The sequence below is a fragment of the Pholcus phalangioides genome, unplaced genomic scaffold, assembly GCF_987345545.1.
Source record: "Pholcus phalangioides strain wild (caught in Gottingen) unplaced genomic scaffold, Ppha-v1.0 ptg000011l_1, whole genome shotgun sequence".
In the NCBI taxonomy this organism is placed as follows: domain Eukaryota; kingdom Metazoa; phylum Arthropoda; class Arachnida; order Araneae; family Pholcidae; genus Pholcus; species Pholcus phalangioides.
This window is the reverse complement of record NW_028301604.1, coordinates 45,012,715-45,033,507: the sequence shown is the minus strand read 5'-3', so window position 1 is coordinate 45,033,507 and position 20,793 is coordinate 45,012,715. Positions and strand designations below refer to the sequence as shown.

At 40.0% G+C, this 20,793-nt stretch overlaps 1 protein-coding gene across 1 annotated transcript; it reads left to right on the top strand.

The window, feature by feature from the left end:
- The first annotated feature begins 10,297 nt into the window (after positions 1 to 10,297).
- On the top strand, positions 10,298 to 20,348 carry LOC149080463 (uncharacterized). The gene is made up of 2 exons (XM_089239573.1): positions 10,298 to 10,596; positions 16,912 to 20,348. The coding sequence occupies exons 1-2, from the start codon at positions 10,363 to 10,365 to the stop codon at positions 20,116 to 20,118; spliced, it is 3,441 nt and encodes a 1,146-aa protein (XP_089095699.1). The 5' UTR covers positions 10,298 to 10,362; the 3' UTR covers positions 20,119 to 20,348.
- The last annotated feature ends 445 nt before the right edge of the window (positions 20,349 to 20,793 follow it).

Here is a 20,793-nt window from a genome sequence, read left to right as displayed (position 1 = left end):
ATGAATCAATGAATCCGCTGCGCACACCCATGAATTTTGATCAATCAAATCAATCTCATTGATTTTTGTTGTTTAACATTGTAAAATTTGCAACACATCGGTAGCCAGAGATAAATCCTGTCAAGGCCCCCACTAAAATTTAGCGAATTGGAGTCTGGTGACCCCATGGGCAAGTTTTCTGGGGGTACTTGATGAATCGCATTTGTTTTTTGTTGCTTTGTTAAAGCAAAATTCGCTTCTTCAGTAAGCTGGTACTTTCACACGTCCCTTTCCATAGCACGCTTATTAAGTGGGACGAAATAAACAAGATATTTTGTGAATAGAAGTTGGGGAGAGGGAGGGGGAGGGGGGTTGGCCAGCCCCCTAGTAATATATAAAAAAAGAAAACAAAAATTATAACGATACGCCATATTTGCTCTGTACCTAGTGCCATCGATGTGTCTTTATATAACTTTTCACATTATAAAACATATATCAAGGACACAATATAATCAGGAAGATCGTCGTCTAAATTGACACTATGTAGCATACATTTGGTGATAATATTCCGATTGTAGAAAAAAAAGGGAAATTTTATTTTTAATGTTAGGTACGTCCATATGTATTATTAAGGGAGAAAAAAAGGAAATTATAGGAGGGAAAATTAACCTAAAAAAACTATTCAGGGAGGAAAAACAAGTAGAATTTTAATTATTTTTTAAGGTTAGTAATGAAGTATTATTTTTATGGAGTTGATTAGGTAAAGAGTTATAGTTATAGAACTTTGTTACGAGATATGAAAAATATTTTTTACCAATCGTTTTATAGATTCTAGGGAGTAAATAGATGGAGTTGATTCTTGTAGAAGAACGAAAGGTGTTCAGAGGTAGAGAATGTGTTGTTTTTTAAATAAAATAAGAGAGAGTATTGATTTTTTTTGAAGGAATATTGAAGAATTTGAAGGGATATTGAAGAATTTGAAGGGATATTGAAGAATTTGAAGAAATGTTGAAGTGGTAAAATATTTTGAGAATGGAAAGTTCTAGTGATAGGAAATACTATAGCCGTTATTTATCGCTCTATTTATTCTTTTGTGTAAAGTGATCAAAGGATATAAGTTAGTAATGTAGTGACTACCCCAGACGGTTAAACCATAGAGTAGTTGAGAGTGAAAAAATGAGTAATACAAACTAAAAGGAAAGAGGAATTAACTCAAAATTTAAGTTAAAAAAATTTGTACTATAAGTAACGGAGTTAGCTGTGAAGTATTGTGATATGAGAATTCCATTTAATGTTAGAGTCATCATAAACACCAAGATATTTGATAGAATTTACTTGTTCAAGAGGATTACAAAGGCAATCATTAAGGGAGCAGTTAGAATTATGGAAAACAAGATTAATATATATTATGTAGTGGGTTATTAAGTAATTAAAAATAGATAAATTTAGTTTTTGATACATTAATAGTTAATTTATTAGCTAAAAACCAGTTACGCACTTTAAATCTTGATTAATCATGTTATATTTAGTTAAAATTTCGTAGTGTTTTGTGCTAGAAATTATGACTGTATCATCAGCAAATGTTATTATGTTACGAACAATTTTAAGGTTGCAAAATTCAATAATGAAAATGAGGAATAATAATAAGGGGCGAAGAATAGTCTTGGGGTGGGGGGACCATTAATAATTTTCATAATATTGCAATATTTATCACCACATTAAACAAATTGGTATCTATTATAAAGATAAGGGCGTAAAAGTTTAAGAGGAACACCTCTTATACCACAAAAGCCAAGTTTTTCAATCAAGATTTCATGAGAGACGCTATCGAAAGCTTTCTTAATATCTAGGAATACAGCAACTCCTTTGTGAGATTTATCAATATTAGCATAGAGAGTAGAAGTAAAATCTAGAAGAGCGGATTCTGTGTTTTTGTTAGGTAGAAATCCATGTTGTTTAAGAGAGAAAAATTTTGATTTATGTGAAAGAGAGAAGAGTAGAGATTTTGTTATGGTTTAAGATAGTATGGAAGCAGATTTAAAGATAGAAATAGGTCTGTAGTTATTGAGATTATTAGAATCACTGGATTTATAAATTGGAATAACTGATGCAATTTTGAAGCTATGGGAAAACACCTTCCGAAATACAAGAATTGATAAGATTGGACATAGTGGCGACTGTACAATATGGAAGAATTTTTAAAATATAGGAGTTTAGAATACCAGAGGAAGCAGAATTAGGTATTTTTCGAATAATTTGAAGGATTTCACGAGGATTAGGAAAAAATAGAGTTTGGATTATAAGAAAGAAAGAACTTGAAATCATAAGGGGCAGCACCATTAGAACGAGATATATTTATAAAATGTGAATTAAAATTATTAGCTAGTAGAGAATAGTTTGGCTCAGAAAGCAATTTCGATTGTTTATCATTAGTACCTCATAATTTATTAATACATTTCCATTTCGTATCTGGGTAATTCCATCTGTTAAATTGCTGGGAATATTAATTTTGTTTGACAATTTTGATTTTCAATACATGAGAAACTGTACTTTTGTATGAAGATAAGATCAGATTATCTAATGGATATCTTTTGGTTTTGTGTGAAATACAACTTTGCCTGATTTTGATCAGTTCGTGATGGCCTTTCGTAAACCATTTATTCGGTATCCTACGCGAGTTGACTACGTGACAAAACGGGAATGATTATTAACAATTGTTTCTAGCGAGATAATAATCATCTAATGCCTTGTCCGGGTCATTTGAATAAGAATGAAAACTATGCTTAGAAAGATAGGAAGAAATGGCTGTATTATCGGTAAATTTCACATTCATTGTACAATTCAAAGCAGCCGCCAATCTAGAAGATGAATATATAAACTTGCAAAGTATAGGATAGTGATCACTTTAACCATTAGTAAATACAGAAGAATGAATGTTGGTAATGTTTTTCAAATTACAAATGAAAACGTGATCTAAAGAGGATTGAGATATTAGTCTGGTTACAACATTAATTAATGGTGATAGACCATGACTAGAAAGCATATAAATGTAATATCGAATAATATATATAATATATTACTAGAATCTGAGCATAATAAATCAATATTAATGTCACCAAGAAAAATAGCGTTTTGTATTTAATATTTCTTAATATAGCATCTAATTCATCAACAAAACAGTTTATTGAATAAAAGTGAGATCTGTATAAGTAGAGTATAGTAGTTTGTAATTCAGTTAGAGATAAAACAATAATTTCGGCAGTCAGAATGGTTAATGAATCGTGAATAAACAACGAGCAGGATTTATTTGTATACACAAAAATACCTCCAGATCCATTATAGTCACAGCAACAAGAAATTAAGTTAAAACCTGAAATTTTGTAACGATCAACCTCGTCAGTATAAGCCCATACTTCAGACAAAACAAGGACGTCAATTTCGTTAATTATTGAATCTCTCTGTGTGTGTGTGAGAGAGAGTGAGAGTGTGTGTGTGTGTGTGAGAGTGAGAGTGTGTGTGTGTGAGATAAAAGTAAATTAAAATTTGATCTCTTACACTGCGTATATAAAAATGTGCATTATTCAGTATTCATAGGATCGATTTATGATCGATAAAAATAGATGAATTTAAAAAAGTTTCAAAATTCTCCAGGGTATGAGTGTGAGAAATGTTTTATTTCACAATTTTTAAGCAAAGTTTTCTCTTTTTTTTTTTTTTTTTTTCAAACTACTTTGTAAATGGCTAGTACTGAACTACATAAAAGTTTCATCAAAACTAACAATGCCATCATGCATTACTTTATTTACATTTACTCCGGTTCTTTTCTAAACCCGTGACTGGTTTCAAAATAGCTTCTTTGCATGAGGAATTAATAACTTTCATAGAATATATGTTCTCGTCAATTGGGCAGTGAAATACATTTGTAACATGGGAAACTTGAACCAAGGTTCGGTTTCTTTCAAATCATATACATTCTGATGACATTTTGGCTGTCAGCATAACGGGTATAAATTTTTCTGGGGCATTTCAGGGTGAGACCGTCATCGGAAAACTGAATTGTGCTTTGACTTGCAAGTCATTCAACGCCGGCCATGAAAGCCTCAGACAATATTTGAATTGTCCTTTGTTGGCAACCAAAAAATCTATTCCCAGTATAGCCTTACACATGTGTGAAAAGCTTTCGTGTACGACATAAAACTTATGCGTATGAGTTTTATTCACCATGTCGAACGTCAACTTTATTTTTTGACTAATGAAAATGGGAATTCCTGAGACACTTTTGATCTGAATTTGGTCTATTATTTAAAGTTAATTAATCGCACAGTTATTTTGAAACCCATATTGGTCTCGGCATCTTTTTAAAATTAGTGACACGAAAGCACATGTATCTATACGACACGCTAACGTAGAATCCTGAACCTAAATTTGTATGACTGGTAATGATAATCGTGCTCTCTATCAATATACGTAACATGACAGTAGGGGAAAAATGGGGTTTTCAGGACAATAGGCACTCCAGTGGCGGATCATGATTTTGGGAGGCCCCAGGCGCAACCTGATCTGGAGGCCCCCCTATCAGGGACGGATTAAAGGTAGGGGCTGTCACCCCCCCCCCCCCCCGAGATCAGAAAAATTAAATGGAAAGAAAAATGTTTTCTACGTTTTTGACTGAATAACAAACCAAGAAAATAAATTTGCTTAAAAAAAGGGGAAAATTCAGAATTTTTTCCAAAAGAAATCAGAACCGTCCTGAAAAATTGAACACATGGTCACAACCACCGCCCCCACCCACAAATTTGCGTTTATCCACCACTGCACCCTTTTGGCCCTAATAAGAACGAGATGGTTCACTAAAATGAACAATATTATCAAAAATCATAACTTTTTTTTTATTTTTGCATCACCAAAACCATAAACACAAAAATAAGATAAGGAAATATAATGATATTCTCTGGTACTAGATGAAAAATAATCACACTCCCATTAAAAAAAAAAAATCACAGTAAAATTCTGCATCATATTTTTAGTAATCTAAGATGTCCGTCCTGGTGCCTTCAGCCACACGGCAAAAATGGAGATCCGTCATAGTTTTAGTAATTTAATATTACTGATTAATAAAGATTTGATAATATCTCAAATATAATATATTTGATTTGATATAAAGATACTGATAATATTTAATAGAAAAACATTTCTTCAATAGAGGGAATAGAGGGAAGAAATTATATCGGAGTAAATATAAGAATTATATTTTTAATGGAAGAAATTATTTCAGAATGAATTAAAATTATTGTCAATGAAAGAAATTATTAAAAAAATTTTTTTTAGAAATTATTATTTTTATTTGTTTATTCTATTTTATTTTTACTATTATTATATTGATTATTATTATTTTCTCTTTCAGCCACCTCGTTGGGCACTCTGCCTGTTGTGGCCTTTGCCTTTGCATTATTTGTATTCAGAGTGAATAAAAATCTTCTATATTATGCCCCCCCCCCCCCGTTTCGTTTAATAACGAAAAATGCCACTGTATAACATTGTGGCCCGCGTACTTTATAAAATGTTTCAATATGGCCTGCTATGCCTCAAAGGTTGAAGACCCCTGCAGTAGACTCTCGCTAATCCGGTACGTATTACACCACGGTGTGCCAGATTTTACCAAAATTGCTGGATTAACTTTGAAGAAACCCATTGAAATAATATATGAAATTTCGTGCAAAGACATAGTCAGGACTTGATCAGCAATTAAGAAATATTAGAACGTGTTAAGGGGGTTAGGGCATCAGGAGAAAAGTGACACCACACCACCTAAATATCCTGGACTACTGGACGTGCTGGATTAGAGCACGACCGAATTCTCGAGAGACTACTGTAGTTGAATTGAAATGCTCAAATAAAAATTTATCAGATAATTTATATATTTTTAGTTTTGCTTACCGTTATTTTTGGAGATTCTGCAATCTAAATCCTAAAGGAAATCTTGAGGATCGGCATGAAAATTTTTTTCATTACAATAACACACATTACAATTACATTAACAATAAACACTTTTCGGTCTGACACAAAGATGTTGTCTTCCCAAGCCTCCTTGACCAATCCAAAAATGTAGCTCTTTTTTTTAGAAAGAAGGAAAAGAAACCCCCTTGATTTTTTTCAGCCGGGGAGGGATTGTTAAAAGAGCAACAGAAAAATCACGTGATTCAGAATGCATGTCATTCAGCATTCATTTCAAACCCCACTTTTCTTTTGTCATATGGTCGTATGGTTCCAGTCATAGATTGCAAATGTATATGTTGTTTGAACCAGCTTATAGTATTTCATTCAAACAAGTGGGAGACAAAATCACAATAAGAGCTCTACTACATTCATTTTAATTAGTACGACTGTCTCTTCCTGTCGATGTCGCCGCTTGCCGATAGCCATCTTGCCATCCATTATACTGTATACAAAAGCTTACACCAAAGCTGTCGTATTATCGGCGCCCATGAAAGCATTTAATACTGTGGAATGAGACATCTGTTTATGCCTTCACTACAATTTTCATTTCGGACAGACATTAGGACCTGCTGTTCTCATCCCTCCTCCTGCTTGTGCCCTTAGGGAAATACTGTTTGAAAATGACCCTCCCTGAATGATCGCTTTACAATGTCTCTTCTTTCTTTGTCGGGGAAGAACTGGCCCTTGAGAGCTGCGTCTTGTAAATTGTTCTTTTCTTTCAGTTCCCGTTTTTCTTCCATAACTCATACGTACAGTATACAAAAAATAACAAAAATAAAAAATAAAAAAAAATTGCGGTTGAAAAAAAAAGGGAGAGCAGATACTGTACTTAGTTCAAGAGATTTGTTGATGCGCATGTAAATTCATATGTAGGATGAAGCACACAACTATTTGGAGGCCCCCCGCTCTGCCGAGGCCCCAGGCGCGCGCCTCATGCGCCTGTGCGGTAATCCGCCACTGCGGCACTCCCCACTTACTCCCCACCAGGACAATAGGCAATCCCCACTTACTCCCCACCAGGACAATAGGCAATCCCCACCTTACGAGGGGATGTTTTCCGCAGTCCTCCGCTAGATGGCGCTCCCACGCGATAAGGGATGCTTCGATAAGAGGGGTGACGCTTTACTGTTTTTTTTTTTTTCCTAAATCAAATTGTTTTATTGGGGGTCGTTCTTAAATTAAATTTTTATGCCACGTCAGGGATCTTTCCTGGGAGTCATTATTAAATTAGAATTTTTTATGTCACCCTCTGTATACGGGGGCTATGGGGCACTCACGTGATCAACTGTGTCCTACTTTTTTCATCCAAGAAAGCTAATGACGAACAACATCATTAAAATATCGTATGATGTCACATTAGGGGTCGTTCTTAAATTATCGTTTTCTCCAACTTACTTTTTTTTTTCAAACAGGTTTGATGAGGGCTTAAATTATTTTTTTAAAATAAAAAAAAAATTATCGAGTTTAGCAAATACGATACCAAGGAACCTTTCCCAAATTAAATTTATTTTATGTCACATCAGGGATCTTTCTTATATTGCATCCTAAAATATTGTTTTTTTTTCAAAGAAGTTTGATGAGGGTTTGAATTACTTTAAAATAAAAAATTATCGTTTTTTTTTTTTTACGATGCAAGTCGTTCTTACTTTTTATGTCAGTTTTCCCAAGTCTGGCTAAGAAAAGTCCCTAGAAGTTTCCAACGCTTTTTTTACCGTTCTTAATTTTTTTAATGTAAAAAGTTTTCTTCCCACACAAATTAAATCCCCAAGATGAGCTTAGCTGTAAAAAAAATAATAAAACAAGGGAGCAATAATATACAGAGCCATTTTATGCGAATGAAGTTTTCATTTATTTCAAATAATTTTCTTCTATCTTTGATTTCAAAACATCAAAATCAATCGCATCAAAACATTTTTCTACGACATTGTAATTTTCCACAAGAATTTTTGCGACTTCGCGAAAGTCAATTAAAGTTATAGCGTGATCTGAATATTTGTAATACATGTCATCTACCTGCAGACATTCATGGCCCAGCTGATTGGCATAGCCCATAGAGCATCCGTGACAATCAATAACATTTCCAATGGTAACTGAAAGTTTTTCACTCACCAGTTTAGCGAGAACATCTGTAATATCCAAAGAGTTTGTCCCTTTAGTCTGGATTTCGCGCACACACAATTTGAGATAGTCCAAGCAGAGTGCTTTCTGGATGAACTTGGTGATAACACTATGAAGCTGTTGTTTTTCATCACACCAGAAAAGTTTATCTGCTACGCAAAACGACATCTTGACGATGTTTCCAAAACACTGAAACTTTTCACCGTTGCGATGAATAGGTTGAATGATCACAGCATCACCGCTGTAATCCGCTATCAAATTCTCGGACACTAAGAATGTTCTTCCGACGCGTTGAGACATACTGCGACGGGAGAATTCAGTTAGCAAGCATTGCCACACGTATGGAGAAAGGGTCACACCGTTCTTGCCTGGCTTCACGAGTCCCTCTTCTTCGTAGTATTCGCGTATGTGAACTTTCACTTCCCCGTTGAAGATCGCTACACTAACATAAAAGTTCTCTTCGATGTGGAATATGTTGGTTGGTAGTTGGCTTTTATCGAAGCCACTGCTGCGAGATCTCTTAGCTGGTGGTGATTCTGCCACGGCTTTCCTCTTTGTCTGGACTATTTTCCGGAACGTGAGACTAACGCGAACGTCTTTGACTTTCGAGTCCTTTGGAATCGCGTGACGCCACAGCTGGTTAGTTGGAGGTAGCATTGTCAAGAGGCTGTTGTGCTCGAGGATTCGGTCCACGGACTTGTGCTCCCGACGAGAGAAGATGATGTTTCTTTCAGCGCCCAGGGAGAGGCAAGCGATGGGATGATCTTTCACGAGCTGCGCCTCATCATCGGAGTGAGGGGAGATGCTCTTCTGTCCATCAGAGTATCGGTTGATGACAACGAAGTTGTAGTCGTAACCTGTGATGCTCTCGACCACAGCTTTCAAATCCAATAGGAGAGGCGTCCACGGTTGGGCTTGGAGCTTCATTCCAGAAAATTTGTAGAATAAATCGGGGTCACCGTAGGCTGCGTGTTGGCGGGGCATTGGATAAGTCCTATCACCGAACTTGAAGATGCATTCCTCGGCCGGACGGTATACGATTTCCCTTTCAAGTTGTCGTAGCACAGCATTGGGTTGTTCCAGAACGTTTTGTGCGTATTCAAAGCAAAGACTTGTCATTTTTTTTTCTAAACGAGAAGAGTGACAACACATTCAATCCGCAAATCTCACGATAAGAAAAAATAGATGAAAATTATTCCCCAAACCAATGAAATATTTTTTTTTTCTGTTACGCATAAACAAATAATTTAAAAAAAAAATTGTAACTATTATTAAAAAAAAAAAAAATTAGAAATTAATTTTAACTATCTAACCATTCAGCGTACGCCATGACCTTCCCTCTAGCACAATGACCCTTTTGCAGAGGGTGAAAGCTGCAAGAAACGCTGTTTGTCGCTAGCGATTTAGGAAAGTTCAAGACTTCTACCGTTTTCAAATTAAATCGCTGCTCTAGAAATTTTTTTTTCTGCATGCAATTAACATAAATTTGACTAAACTTATTATTTACGCTTACGAGATGAATTTTCATCAATTTATAGTCGAAAAGACCTTCTTCCCATCCAATATTATGGATATTTTTACTAACCCAAACCATTTGCTTAAAATCTTCATCTGCAAGCTCATCGCTAGAAAAAGGTGGCAGATAGAGTGAATGATACACTCTCCCTGTGCCTAAATTGAAGCAAGCCATTTCCTTAACTACATATAGTCCATTTCTAAGCATTACCCCTTCCAGATCAAGTACACAAGAAGCCATAGTTATAAAAAAAAAAAATTCTTACCGAGTGAGATTTGCGGAGAGAGAGCGTATCCAAAGCGAGTGAGTGAAGTAAATCTGTCTACCCTACAGCTTTTATATGCGAGTATGTGGATATACTATGTTGGAGTCAAATATAATCAGTACTATTGCATTGGCAAGCGCAAAAAATAAACAGTACCCTTTGGTGATTTGATAGCACCAAAAAGTAATCGCAGTATAACATTCGACTGTATAAAAAATAATCAGTACTACATTTGGTAAGTCAAAAATAATCAGTATTGGCGTGCACAAGTTGAGTCAAAAATAATCAGTAGAGTGAGATTGTCACGAGTACCCAGATGCATGTGTGTCACCGCGATGAAACGTCGGCTGTACATGAATCATCGATAACGCTCTGGTCATCACCTTTCGCGATAAAAAGTGTCGTCTTCACACGATCTCTCATTTCGTTTTTGATCTCAATAGAGTCAACTTCATTTCAGCTTTCTTTCTTCTTTCGCATTGGAAGTATGAGTTCTTTCGTGAATTTCGGGATTAATGAAGAAGATCTAGTTAGGTTGTTTGCTGATGAACAAAATTTCATTGATGAATGTCTCAACGATAATTTAATTAGTGGAAGTGAATTTAAATTTTTGGTAGAAGACGAGGAGAATTTCGTCAAACAATGTATGAGCATGAATAAGCGTATAATGGACGAAGCTGGACCGAGTGGTTATGCTCCAACAGAGAAGAAGAAGAAAAAGGTCAGTGTTTTCTTTTAATTTTTTTTTTTTATTGGTAGAACTTTTCCGATCCATTATTTTATTTCATGTCGCGAGGTAAATTTATTTCGACAAAAGAATTCAAATACATAGAAAAAAATATATTTTATTCAGTTGTATATGAGTACATCCGCAGACTCGTGAATCAATTTATACATTTGCGAACTGGTGAGATTAACGGCTTTCGTAGTGGGCGCATTTCCGCTAAAATAGCGTATATCGTAGGTTTTATTGCAATACGTGAGAAAAATATTTCCTCCCAGCGGAAGAGAGGAATTACATCTTTCAAAGTCCATTTGATTTTTATATGTTGTTGCTATAAGAGTAAATAATATAACAATCAGTATCGTGAATATGGCGAACATTCTCTTGTGTCTTATCAGTTTTCCATGACTCTCCAATTCGTAGGACCAGCAGCTCGGTAAATCGAATGACGGTACATCCGTTTTCCATGCGATTCCCTGCTTTCTATTGTTTTGATCGTAGATCACGGCTTCCACTGTTGTTGGCATTTCAAAGCTCTAACCAAATATGTTTCAAAAATGGGTTTTTTATATAATCTCTCGGAGCTCCGGTTTCTTCTAGTGCTTTCAAGAAAATCTCTTGACCCACCACGGGTGATTTTCTTCGACCGACCACACTTGATATCAAATCGCGAATGTCGCTTCCTTTGATGAGTCTGCTCTTATAAACGATCGAGCCGTTAGAATTAATTTTTAATACGTTCGGATGCTTATTTATATGCGTGATAATTTTTTCTGAGTGCCCTCTTTGCGATTTCGGGACAGAAATCAGAGCTATTGGTGATTCGTCAACTTTATTTTTCTTCTCTTTTTTTACTTCTTGAATTTTCGGTTCTGGTAACCGCGGTGGATTATTCTCGGCGACGTTGATTCTCTTGTTCAGCATATTCTGATAGAGTTTAATTTTTATAGCTTCGGGCTCCTTGCTTCGCAGTATTTTCAACATCTCGTTGTCCAACTCAGAAAGCTGCTCTTTTGTGGTCGCATGACGCGATAACAATTGTTCTGGAACCAGAGCGAATTTCTGTGCGTGCTCCATTATCTCGTGAACAAAGTGGCGAGGGTTTGTATGGCGGCTGGGATTAACTGGAACAAAAAACCTCCTTTCTGAATCAGCACGCGCTTTTTCTCGTATAGCGGCGTCTTTTTGCAGGCGAGTTTGCGAAGTGTATTTCTGTGTCTTTTCAGTTTGTTTTTCTGTTTTGAGGATAACGGTATGACACCCTTCAAAATATTGAGTGAGCACTCGCAGACTGTCTTTAATGCTGATTTCGGTAATTTCTTCAACAAATCGTTGCGTTTATTCCTCGGACAGGCAGAGAGTAGACGAAGCACTTGTTGCTTCTCCAATGCCATACTTTTAAATAACGGTATTTTTATTCCAACCATATGCTATATGCTATAGCCTTCTTCAGCGCGCAGTGCTTTATCATGCTTTCGTGGCGACAACAGTTCGCGCTCACTTCTGGCAAGTCCACAATATTGGGGCAGAGAATGGCATCGAGATTATAAACCTTTAACCCGTACTGTTGCAGTAGCATCCGGCACTTGTCGTGGCCTTTCGCATACAATACGACTTTTGATAATCGCTGCAAATGTTGCTCCAGCATTTCAAAGGGTACATCACCCGCCGACCACGATATTTCGTGTATGTTGTTGGTGACGTAGAGACATTGGTGTCTATCTCTAGGAGATAATTCCGAAAATTTTTTGGGCGGTTTGTATACAGAGTGAAAATTCTCTCTCGAATGCATGAAGCACCACGCCAACTCCTTGATTATGAATGTTCTATCCGACAGCTGGAAACCCTCGACCTCTATCACTGCCGTCATTTTCAAAAATGGAAAGTTTCATTTCCTGGGTTTATAGATATATTGCGTCTGCCCAGGTAACACGTTAGTGCGCAGGCGCATTTCTTCCTCCGTCTCGGGTCGTAAATCTACCATTAAATACGAATACGGTTTTTTCGTGCTATCCTCGAACACCTCGTTGAAAAATTTGATTTTGCTGGGAAACAGCTGACGTCCCAGGTGGGTCACTTGACTGACATCTCTTCTATTTTTGAATAGAAACATATACTGTGCGTTCAGAGAAACGTTTCTCATTTCCCGCCCCTGATGAAACACGTTCTGCACAATGAAAATCACAGTCAATTTTCTGTGGTGGCTGTATTTTGTGAAAAGGTTTGCTAATTTTTTCTCGCCGGATAGCTCGTTCATGAGATCATCTAAAATCACCAAGCTGTCTTCTTCCACGCTTTCGAAATTGCTCCCCTCTCGAAATTCCACGTAGTCTTCCATGTCTTCGAACAGGGCCTGATATTCGCCGTAAAACCATATAACGCGCTTCGGGTGAGGTTCTCGAAACATTTCGTTTCTGTGTTTTAATAGTTCTCTGAGAAAATATGTTTTTCCCGAACCGGTAGGTCCGGCAATGAGCACGGTGCTCGGATGTGTCAGCTTGAAAGGTTCCATAGTAAATGACAAAAAATTACAATGCATTTTTTATTTAACAGAAAAATTTTTCTTTACAAAGCTTGCTACGCGCATATCGTTTTGCATATTAAAACGCGATACAATATTATTCATACTTTCGCCGATACATCGAGAATAGATAAAAAAAATCACATAGTGACCGCACACGGTTGTCTTATCTGATTGTAACATGACGTCATTATAGTCGACGCGCGAGTAGCGTCGTAGAAATCTGTTTATGTGTCCCTTCTTGAAATAGGTGGGCGGGTTCCCGTAAGAGTCGAAGAAATCAGCTCTCGCTTCGTTTTCGATGTAAATAGCCAACCAGTGCGTTCCGGGTTCGTTCTCTCTGTCCGTGTTCACAACCAGTGCAGCGGGATACGCGATCACATTTTCGGGTAAATTATCACTCGCAAAAACACCTAGGAAAGCCTTTCGTGTGTGGGGGTGTGTCGAGAGGGCGCGCTCTATCTGTTTAGTGTTCATCCCGCAAAGTCACACAAGACGCTTCTGGACTTTGTTATTTCCACCAGCGATTCGAATTCGGCAAATATGATAACCGACACGGTCTTGGTCAAGGCTGAGGAGAACTTGAGTTCCACTCGCAGATTACCCTGCTTTTGTAGGTGCACGTGTCCGCAGTCGCTCATGTCGGGTATCAGGTTGAAAGCGAAGAGGATGTACCCGCCGGCTTCGTATTCTTCTCTGCTCACGTCACATCCTTTATCTTCTCCGGGCCTTCCGGTGCCCACGAAGAGTGTGTTGTAGGCTCTGATGACGTGTCTGTTCCTAAAGTCTGGTTGTAGCGACGTGTGGGGGACGGGTCTTCCATCGATAGAAACAGAAACAAAGTTGACGCTACAGCCACAGCAGGATTCATTCTTACTTTGCGCACAAAAATACTCGCTTGCTCGATAACCACGTCGCAACCCTGAGCAGCAGTGATCAGAAAGAACTCGGGTTTCGATCGAACCAATCTCATCTTCAAGTCCACGAGAGAGAGCATCAGCTTCGGTTGATAGAATATGTCGACGTGAGGCACGCCCATCATTTCAAAAGAATTTTCCGCGAGTTTTGCTCTCTTCTTGGCCCCTTCGTTCTTGGTGAGGTCAGACATGTGACCTGCAGTGTCCTTGTAGTACCCCTCGGCTGTCAGGGGTCCTCTCTTTGCATCCGATCCGTAGTTAAGCAGTGTTTCCAGGTAAGCTCGATACGGATAAGTGTGTGATGAGTTCGTGAGCGTTCTCCCGTTTAGCGAGACGTCAATCTGGGAGAAGAGGGAGTGTAGGAAATTATTCGCCGTCGATACGGCTTCGTCGGATTCTGGTTTTGTCACCTTTACTCTGACATACAGCTGAGTGGCAGAAAGGTCTATGTATTCTTCGGCACTACCGGCCACGTGAAATTCGAGGGGGGCCCCCCGAATCACGCACTTGAGATATAGGATGGTACTGCACCCACTCGGCTGATTCTATAGAGGTTTCCGTGGGTGGCACCGTGAACAGATCGGCTTCGCTTTTCAAACATTCATGAGAATTTTCGTGGATTAAAGCCATCGCTGAATATATCGGATGTCGACAGCTTTCTAGCTCTCTTCTTACTGACAGTTTTCTTGACGAGTCTCTTCCTTTTATTCTTTCCTCCGAGCATGGATTTGACTTTACTGGCCGCCCTATCCGTGAGAGACCTTCCGGCTTCCTTGGCACGGTCGCGAGCAGCTATCTTTGCGTCTTTTCCTTGAACGATGTCGTTGGCGAAATCTACGCCCGAGCGTAACAGTTGAGATCCCACGGCCTTGGCACCTCGCTTCAACAGCGGTACGGCCGATCTGAAGAGAGAGCTGAATATGGACCCGAGGCCATAACCTCTTTGCAGAGCGCTACCCTGATAATATCCGAGTCCGTTTCCAGCCTGTGTCAGATAGTAATCGTTGATGCTGTGGGCACAGCTCCGGTACGGCTTATAATGCATGTCGCAGTCTAAAGTGTAGTTTCACTATCACCTTTCCACGTTGAAATGTGAAAAACTTGCCCATGTGCGTCCTTAAATACATGTGAACGATGTCGAAACTCTTTCTGGCTAGCGGCATGTAATGGGCGCGTTCGAAAGACACGCTGACTATATCCCCATCTTGACCGCTAGTTTTCACGATTCTCAGTAGCGGTGCGTAGGTGTTACCCACGACCTGAGGTTCAACCAGGTTGCAGTACACGTACAAGAGATGAAAGTCCAATTTAGGATCCGCTGTGAAAGGGCCGTCGACGATGGTCGGGCCCTCTATCAGGCCGGGCTCGAAACCCAAGTTTTCAGCTATGCCGTGTCTGAGTCTGAGCTTGGCGTCTTTCTTGAGGTTCACCTTCACTTTTTTCGTGACTTTGTTGTACGTCACACCGATCTTGTCTTGAAAATTTTGAGTGGATATGGCTTTGATCAGTTCAGGGGTCGTCTCGTAGAAACCCGGGGCTATGCGACCGGTCTTCATTACCTTGTTACCGACATCGAATTCGAAAGTGTTTGTCTCTTTAGTGATGTTGTGGAACGAATGGGGATAAATTATCTCTGACAGTGCGACTTCCATCTCGGATTCGAACTCCAGGGTGTTTGGGAGTTTAACCACGAAATTCGAGAGCGTGTTGTCTGGAAAAAAGTCCATGGAGGCATCGCTGGGTAAAGTGAGATAGAAAGAAGCCATCTCGAAAATGACAGATGCGTGCGCTGTTTCCGGGTTTTTATAGCACTACCCACGAGTTGAATTTTTTCGGATACCCGCGAAATTTCACGAGGTACTGGACTATTCCCTTTCTTCTCCTCTTCTTAAAAACTTTTTCTATCGGGAATTTCTCTCCCATCTTAACACCGATCATCTCTTCGGCGTAGAAGGTGCCCTTGATTTCTTCCCCCATCAGATCTTTGAGTCGGTAAACGGGAATTTCCCTTCTAACGCACTCGCTCACCACGAATATCTCCTCGGTGAAATTGGACTCGTAACCCCTCTCGAAAGTGTGCTTCGATCTGCTAATGCGCACGTGATCACCCACTTTAAACTTACATTCTTGTTTCTTGGATGTATTCCCATAGAGATTGTTCCACACCTCAGACTCGTTTCCGGGGTTCACGTCGACCGGTCTCATTTTTATAGATCTGTGATACCTGTGATTGTAACTCCACACGAGATCTTCGATCATGTCGATGTAGCGATAAGTATTCTTGGCAGTGAAGTACTTGTACATCCAGTTTCTGAGCGACCTGTTCCACCTCTCCACCACGCTGGCTTTGATCTGTTCGTTCTCCGTAGTGAAAAACTTGATGCCCTGACGCTTTAGATAACGCTGTACTGGCGCGGCTATAAACTCTCGCCCCTTATCGCTCTGTAGCGCCACTGGTTGACGTTGTTGAAAGATGCTTTCTAAAGCTTTGACAACGTTGTCACCGGTCTTTCTTTTGAGGGGTATGACGAAACCATATTTGGAGAAGACGTCGATGTATGTTAAAAGATAGTTGTAACCGTCGTTGTGAATGGCTAGATTACGCATGTCCACCAAATCGATTTGAAATTGACTGCTCAGACCGGCCACTATTGTTTTGTTGCGGGGAAACACTTTTTTAATGGACCTGTGTAACGTGTACGCTCTCTCGCCAGACAACCAATCTCTGATTTCTTTTTTCTTTGATGACTTGAGCACGCGCTTGAGGGCGGATACGCCACCGAAACTAGCGGGAAGACGTGGGTTTCTGTATCTCTCATCCATTGCTTGTGTTAGACTTACGTGTCCTACATTCCCTTTTTATTTGTTTTTCAGGAGCGACACCTATGCGAGACGTGCGGCAAGGAGTTTTCCCTGCGTCGGAATCTAAACCGTCATAGGTTGACGCATGGTGAACGCCAGCACAAGTGCATGGAGTGCGATGCAGCTTTTCACCGCAATAGTCACCTCATGCGCCACCAACGCAACATGGGCCACGCCCCCCAAAGAGCACCCCAGCTTGGAGGGGCACCGAGCCATCACCGAGCACCACCTCATCTTGGAGGACCATCCCAGCAAGGCGGGGAAGCGGCCCAGCCTGGGGCATCGAACCATCACCGAGCACCACCGCAGCAAGGGGCAGGAAGGCAAGTCAGGCGTGCTTTAGGCATGTTATCCACTCACGAACTGACCCCCACACCAGACACAGAGATGGACATGACTACCTTCCTCGACAGCGTGAGAGGGGAATTGACACAGCGCTTGGGGGAAGATATGATCACTCATAGATCATTAAAGTGGAATTTAGTTGCGACTGCTGTGTTTTCGAGGAGGGGTAGTGACGGGGAAGACGAGTTCTGCAGCGGGTATCTCCGCAGCAAGATGCTCACCACTTTAGATATCGAGCAAATCGATGAACAGCTGCAGGAAGCCTTCGATAAGGTAAAGCAGGCGACAGAGGATTTCGAGGGCTGTGGGAGTGGGTGGGTGCTCGAGCGGGTGCTCTTGCTTGAGCTGAACACAAGTAGGTATCAACCACTGGGTGCAGCTAGTTACATCACATTGCCAAATGGGGTAGCCAACAGGGGAGCCATCATCAACATCAAGAACCACGACGAGAAATGCTTCCTCTGGTCGGTGTTGGCTGCCCTACACCCAGTGCAAGTACATCCCGAAAGGGTGAACCAATACACGCAGTTTGAGAACGAGCTTGATACCACAGCTCTCAAATACCCGGTGACCCTAAACCAGATTGGTAAATTCGAAGTGTCGAACTCTCTGCGTATAAATGTTTTTGGGTGCGAGGGGATGGAAGTTTTCCCTCTTAGGATAAGCGAGGCGTCATCGCAGACCATCATTAATCTGCTACTCATCAGCAACGAGACAACGGCCCATTATTGTTTAATCAAAAATATGTCTCGTTTGCTATCATACACCACGAAGCATAAAGGTGCTTCTTATTTCTGTAATTACTGCCTTCAAAAATTCTCCACCCGTGAAAAACACAATGCACACATATCGCATTGTCGCGAGCATGGTCCGCAGCGCGTCACTTATCCTAGTGAGGGGGATAACATCATGTTTTACAAAAATCACCATTTCCAACTTCATGTCCCCTACATCATATATGCAGATTTCGAGGCAATCCTGGAACTTGTAGAAGGATGCGATCCGAACCCCTCGTTTTCCAACACCACGCAGAAACATCATCACCGCCCCTGCGGTTTTGCATATACACTTGTGGGACCCGATGGGTTGTATGTGAAAGAGCCCAAAGTTTATAGGGGTGAGGATTGCATCAGTGAATTTTTCCGGTGCATCATCAATGAAGAGCGGTTTGTCATGAGCCAGTTAGATAACCCGGTGCCTATGCGGATGACTGCTCATGATCAAAAAAGTTTCAGCGAAGCCTACACTTGCATGGTTTGTGAGCAACCCCTGGGCGATGATAGGGTTCGTGACCACTGTCACATTACTGGGGCGTACAGGGCCGCACTCCACCAGAAGTGCAATCTCCAACTGCGGCTTAGGAGATTCATACCGGTGATTTTTCACAATCTGCAAAACTATGATGCTCACTTTCTGGTGAAAGGTTTGAGCGAATATCCAAACCGAAGGATCGAAGTGATCGGGAGGAACATGGAGAAGTTTATCTCCTTTTCTCTCGGTCGCTTGCGATTCTTGGACTCAAACCAGTTCCTCAATGCGTCATTAGAATCCCTTGTGAAGACTATGGAGCCCGGTGATTTTCTAAACTTGTCCAAATGCTTCGGGGGTAAAAGTCATTACCTTCGAAGAAAAGGTATATATCCATATGAGTATTTGAACTCGTTCAGTAAATTTAATGACCCAGTGCTGTCCCCAAAAGAGGCCTTTTACACCTCTCTTGGGGATCAACATATTTCCGATGAGGATTATGAGTACGCACATGACGTTTGGAGAGAGTTCGAGCTTGCTAATCTCGGTGATTACCACGATCTGTATGTAAAGACAGATGTGCTTCTCCTCGGGGATGTGTTCGAGCGTTTCAGGAGGCTGTGTGAAGGCAACTTCAAGATAGACCCTGTGCACACGTATACATCCCCTGGATTGGCTTTCAATGCATGCCTGAGGATGACCGGTGCCAAGCTTGAGCTGATCACTGACCCGGACATGCACCTCTTTTTGGAGAAAGCTGTGAGGGGTGGTGTGTCAGTTATCTCCAAACGATATGCGCGGGCAAATAATCCTCTCGTATCCGGTTATAATCCCAGTGAACCAACTTCTTATATTATGTATTTCGATGTAAATAATTTATATGGTAAATGTATGATGGAGTCTCTCCCGGTGAGCGATTTTAGATGGTTGTCACCGAGTGAGATCAGCGAGATCGACTTTTTAGCTGTGGACGACAACGCCGCCAAGGGTTACATACTCGAGGTCAGCATGGAATACCCGGTGAATCTGCACGATAGTCACAATTGTTACCCCCTAGCAGCTGAGAACATAGAGATAACCCCAGAAATGTTGTCACCGTATGTGCAGAGACTCGGTGGCAAACCATCTAAAAAGCTCGCTCCGAATCTGATGAATAAAACTTCATACGTCATCCACTACCGTTGTTTAAAATTATACACCTCGCTGGGGATGAAGCTGACGGGTGTTCAACGTGCTATCGAGTTTACTCAGGAGCCGTGGATTCGACCATACATAGCGTTCAACACCGAGAAGCGAAAGCAAGCTCGGTGTGAGTTTGAGAAGGACTTTTACAAACTTCTCAACAACGCTGTGTATGGGAAGTCCCTAGAAAACCTGCGAAAGCACGTTGACATCCGTTTGGCCAACAACCAGAAGAGCTTGAGGAAGCTCACATCATCCCCAGCGTTCGAAGATTTTCGTATAATCACCGGTGATCTAGCTGTGGTAAGGATGAACAAAATCAAAATTCATTTGGATAGACCAATCTATACCGGTGTGACTATTCTAGACCTATCCAAATACATCATGGCAGATTTTCATTATAATTTTATGAAAAGAAAGTATGGATCCAATGTTGAAGTTTGATCCTTGCCTAAGTAGCAAGGCCACCATAAAAAATAACATGATTAAAATTGCATCAAAACATCACCAGCTGCAGACGGTGGTCATGAGGAAGACGACGCTATGCCCCCGTGATGACAAACGATATATTCTCGGTGATGGTATAAATACATATGCATATGGACACTACGCGATCCCCACGACGTAGTGTTTTGTAAATATTTTTTCTTGTAAATATTATCTTTCTTGTAAATTTTTTTTATTACTCAATATATATATATATATATATATATATATATATATATATATATATGTATATATCTTTAATCATGTAAATAAATGAAAACTTGATTCATATAGAATGACTCTGTAATTTATTATCGTTGTGTTTATTTTTCTTTACAGCTAACTTGGAAAAAAAAAAATGGGGGGGGGGATATGTTGAAAACTTTCTAGAAAAGTCATCTTTGAGTAAAAGTGTGTTAAAAAAAATTACAAACGATAATTTTTGTACGATCCCTATTTAATTTTCTAATGAGTGACGTCATTTAAAAAAAAATTACAAACGATAATTTATATACATCCCCCTATTTAATTAAGGGGGGAGGGGAAACATGTGAGCGCCATCTAGCGGAGGACATCCACTCGTAAGTGGGGATTGCCTATTGTCCTGGTGGGGAGTGCCTATTGCCCTGGTGG

What these genes read in the sequence shown, in the direction of transcription:
- LOC149080463 (XM_089239573.1), top strand. Translation starts at nt 10,363, where the DNA reads ATGAGTTCTTTCGTGAATTTCGGGATTAATGAAGAAGATCTAGTTAGG. An exon ending in CAGAGAAGAAGAAGAAAAAG is followed by an intron (nt 10,597 to 16,911) that starts GTCAGTGTTTTC and finishes TTTGTTTTTCAG; the next exon opens with GAGCGACACCTATGCGAGAC.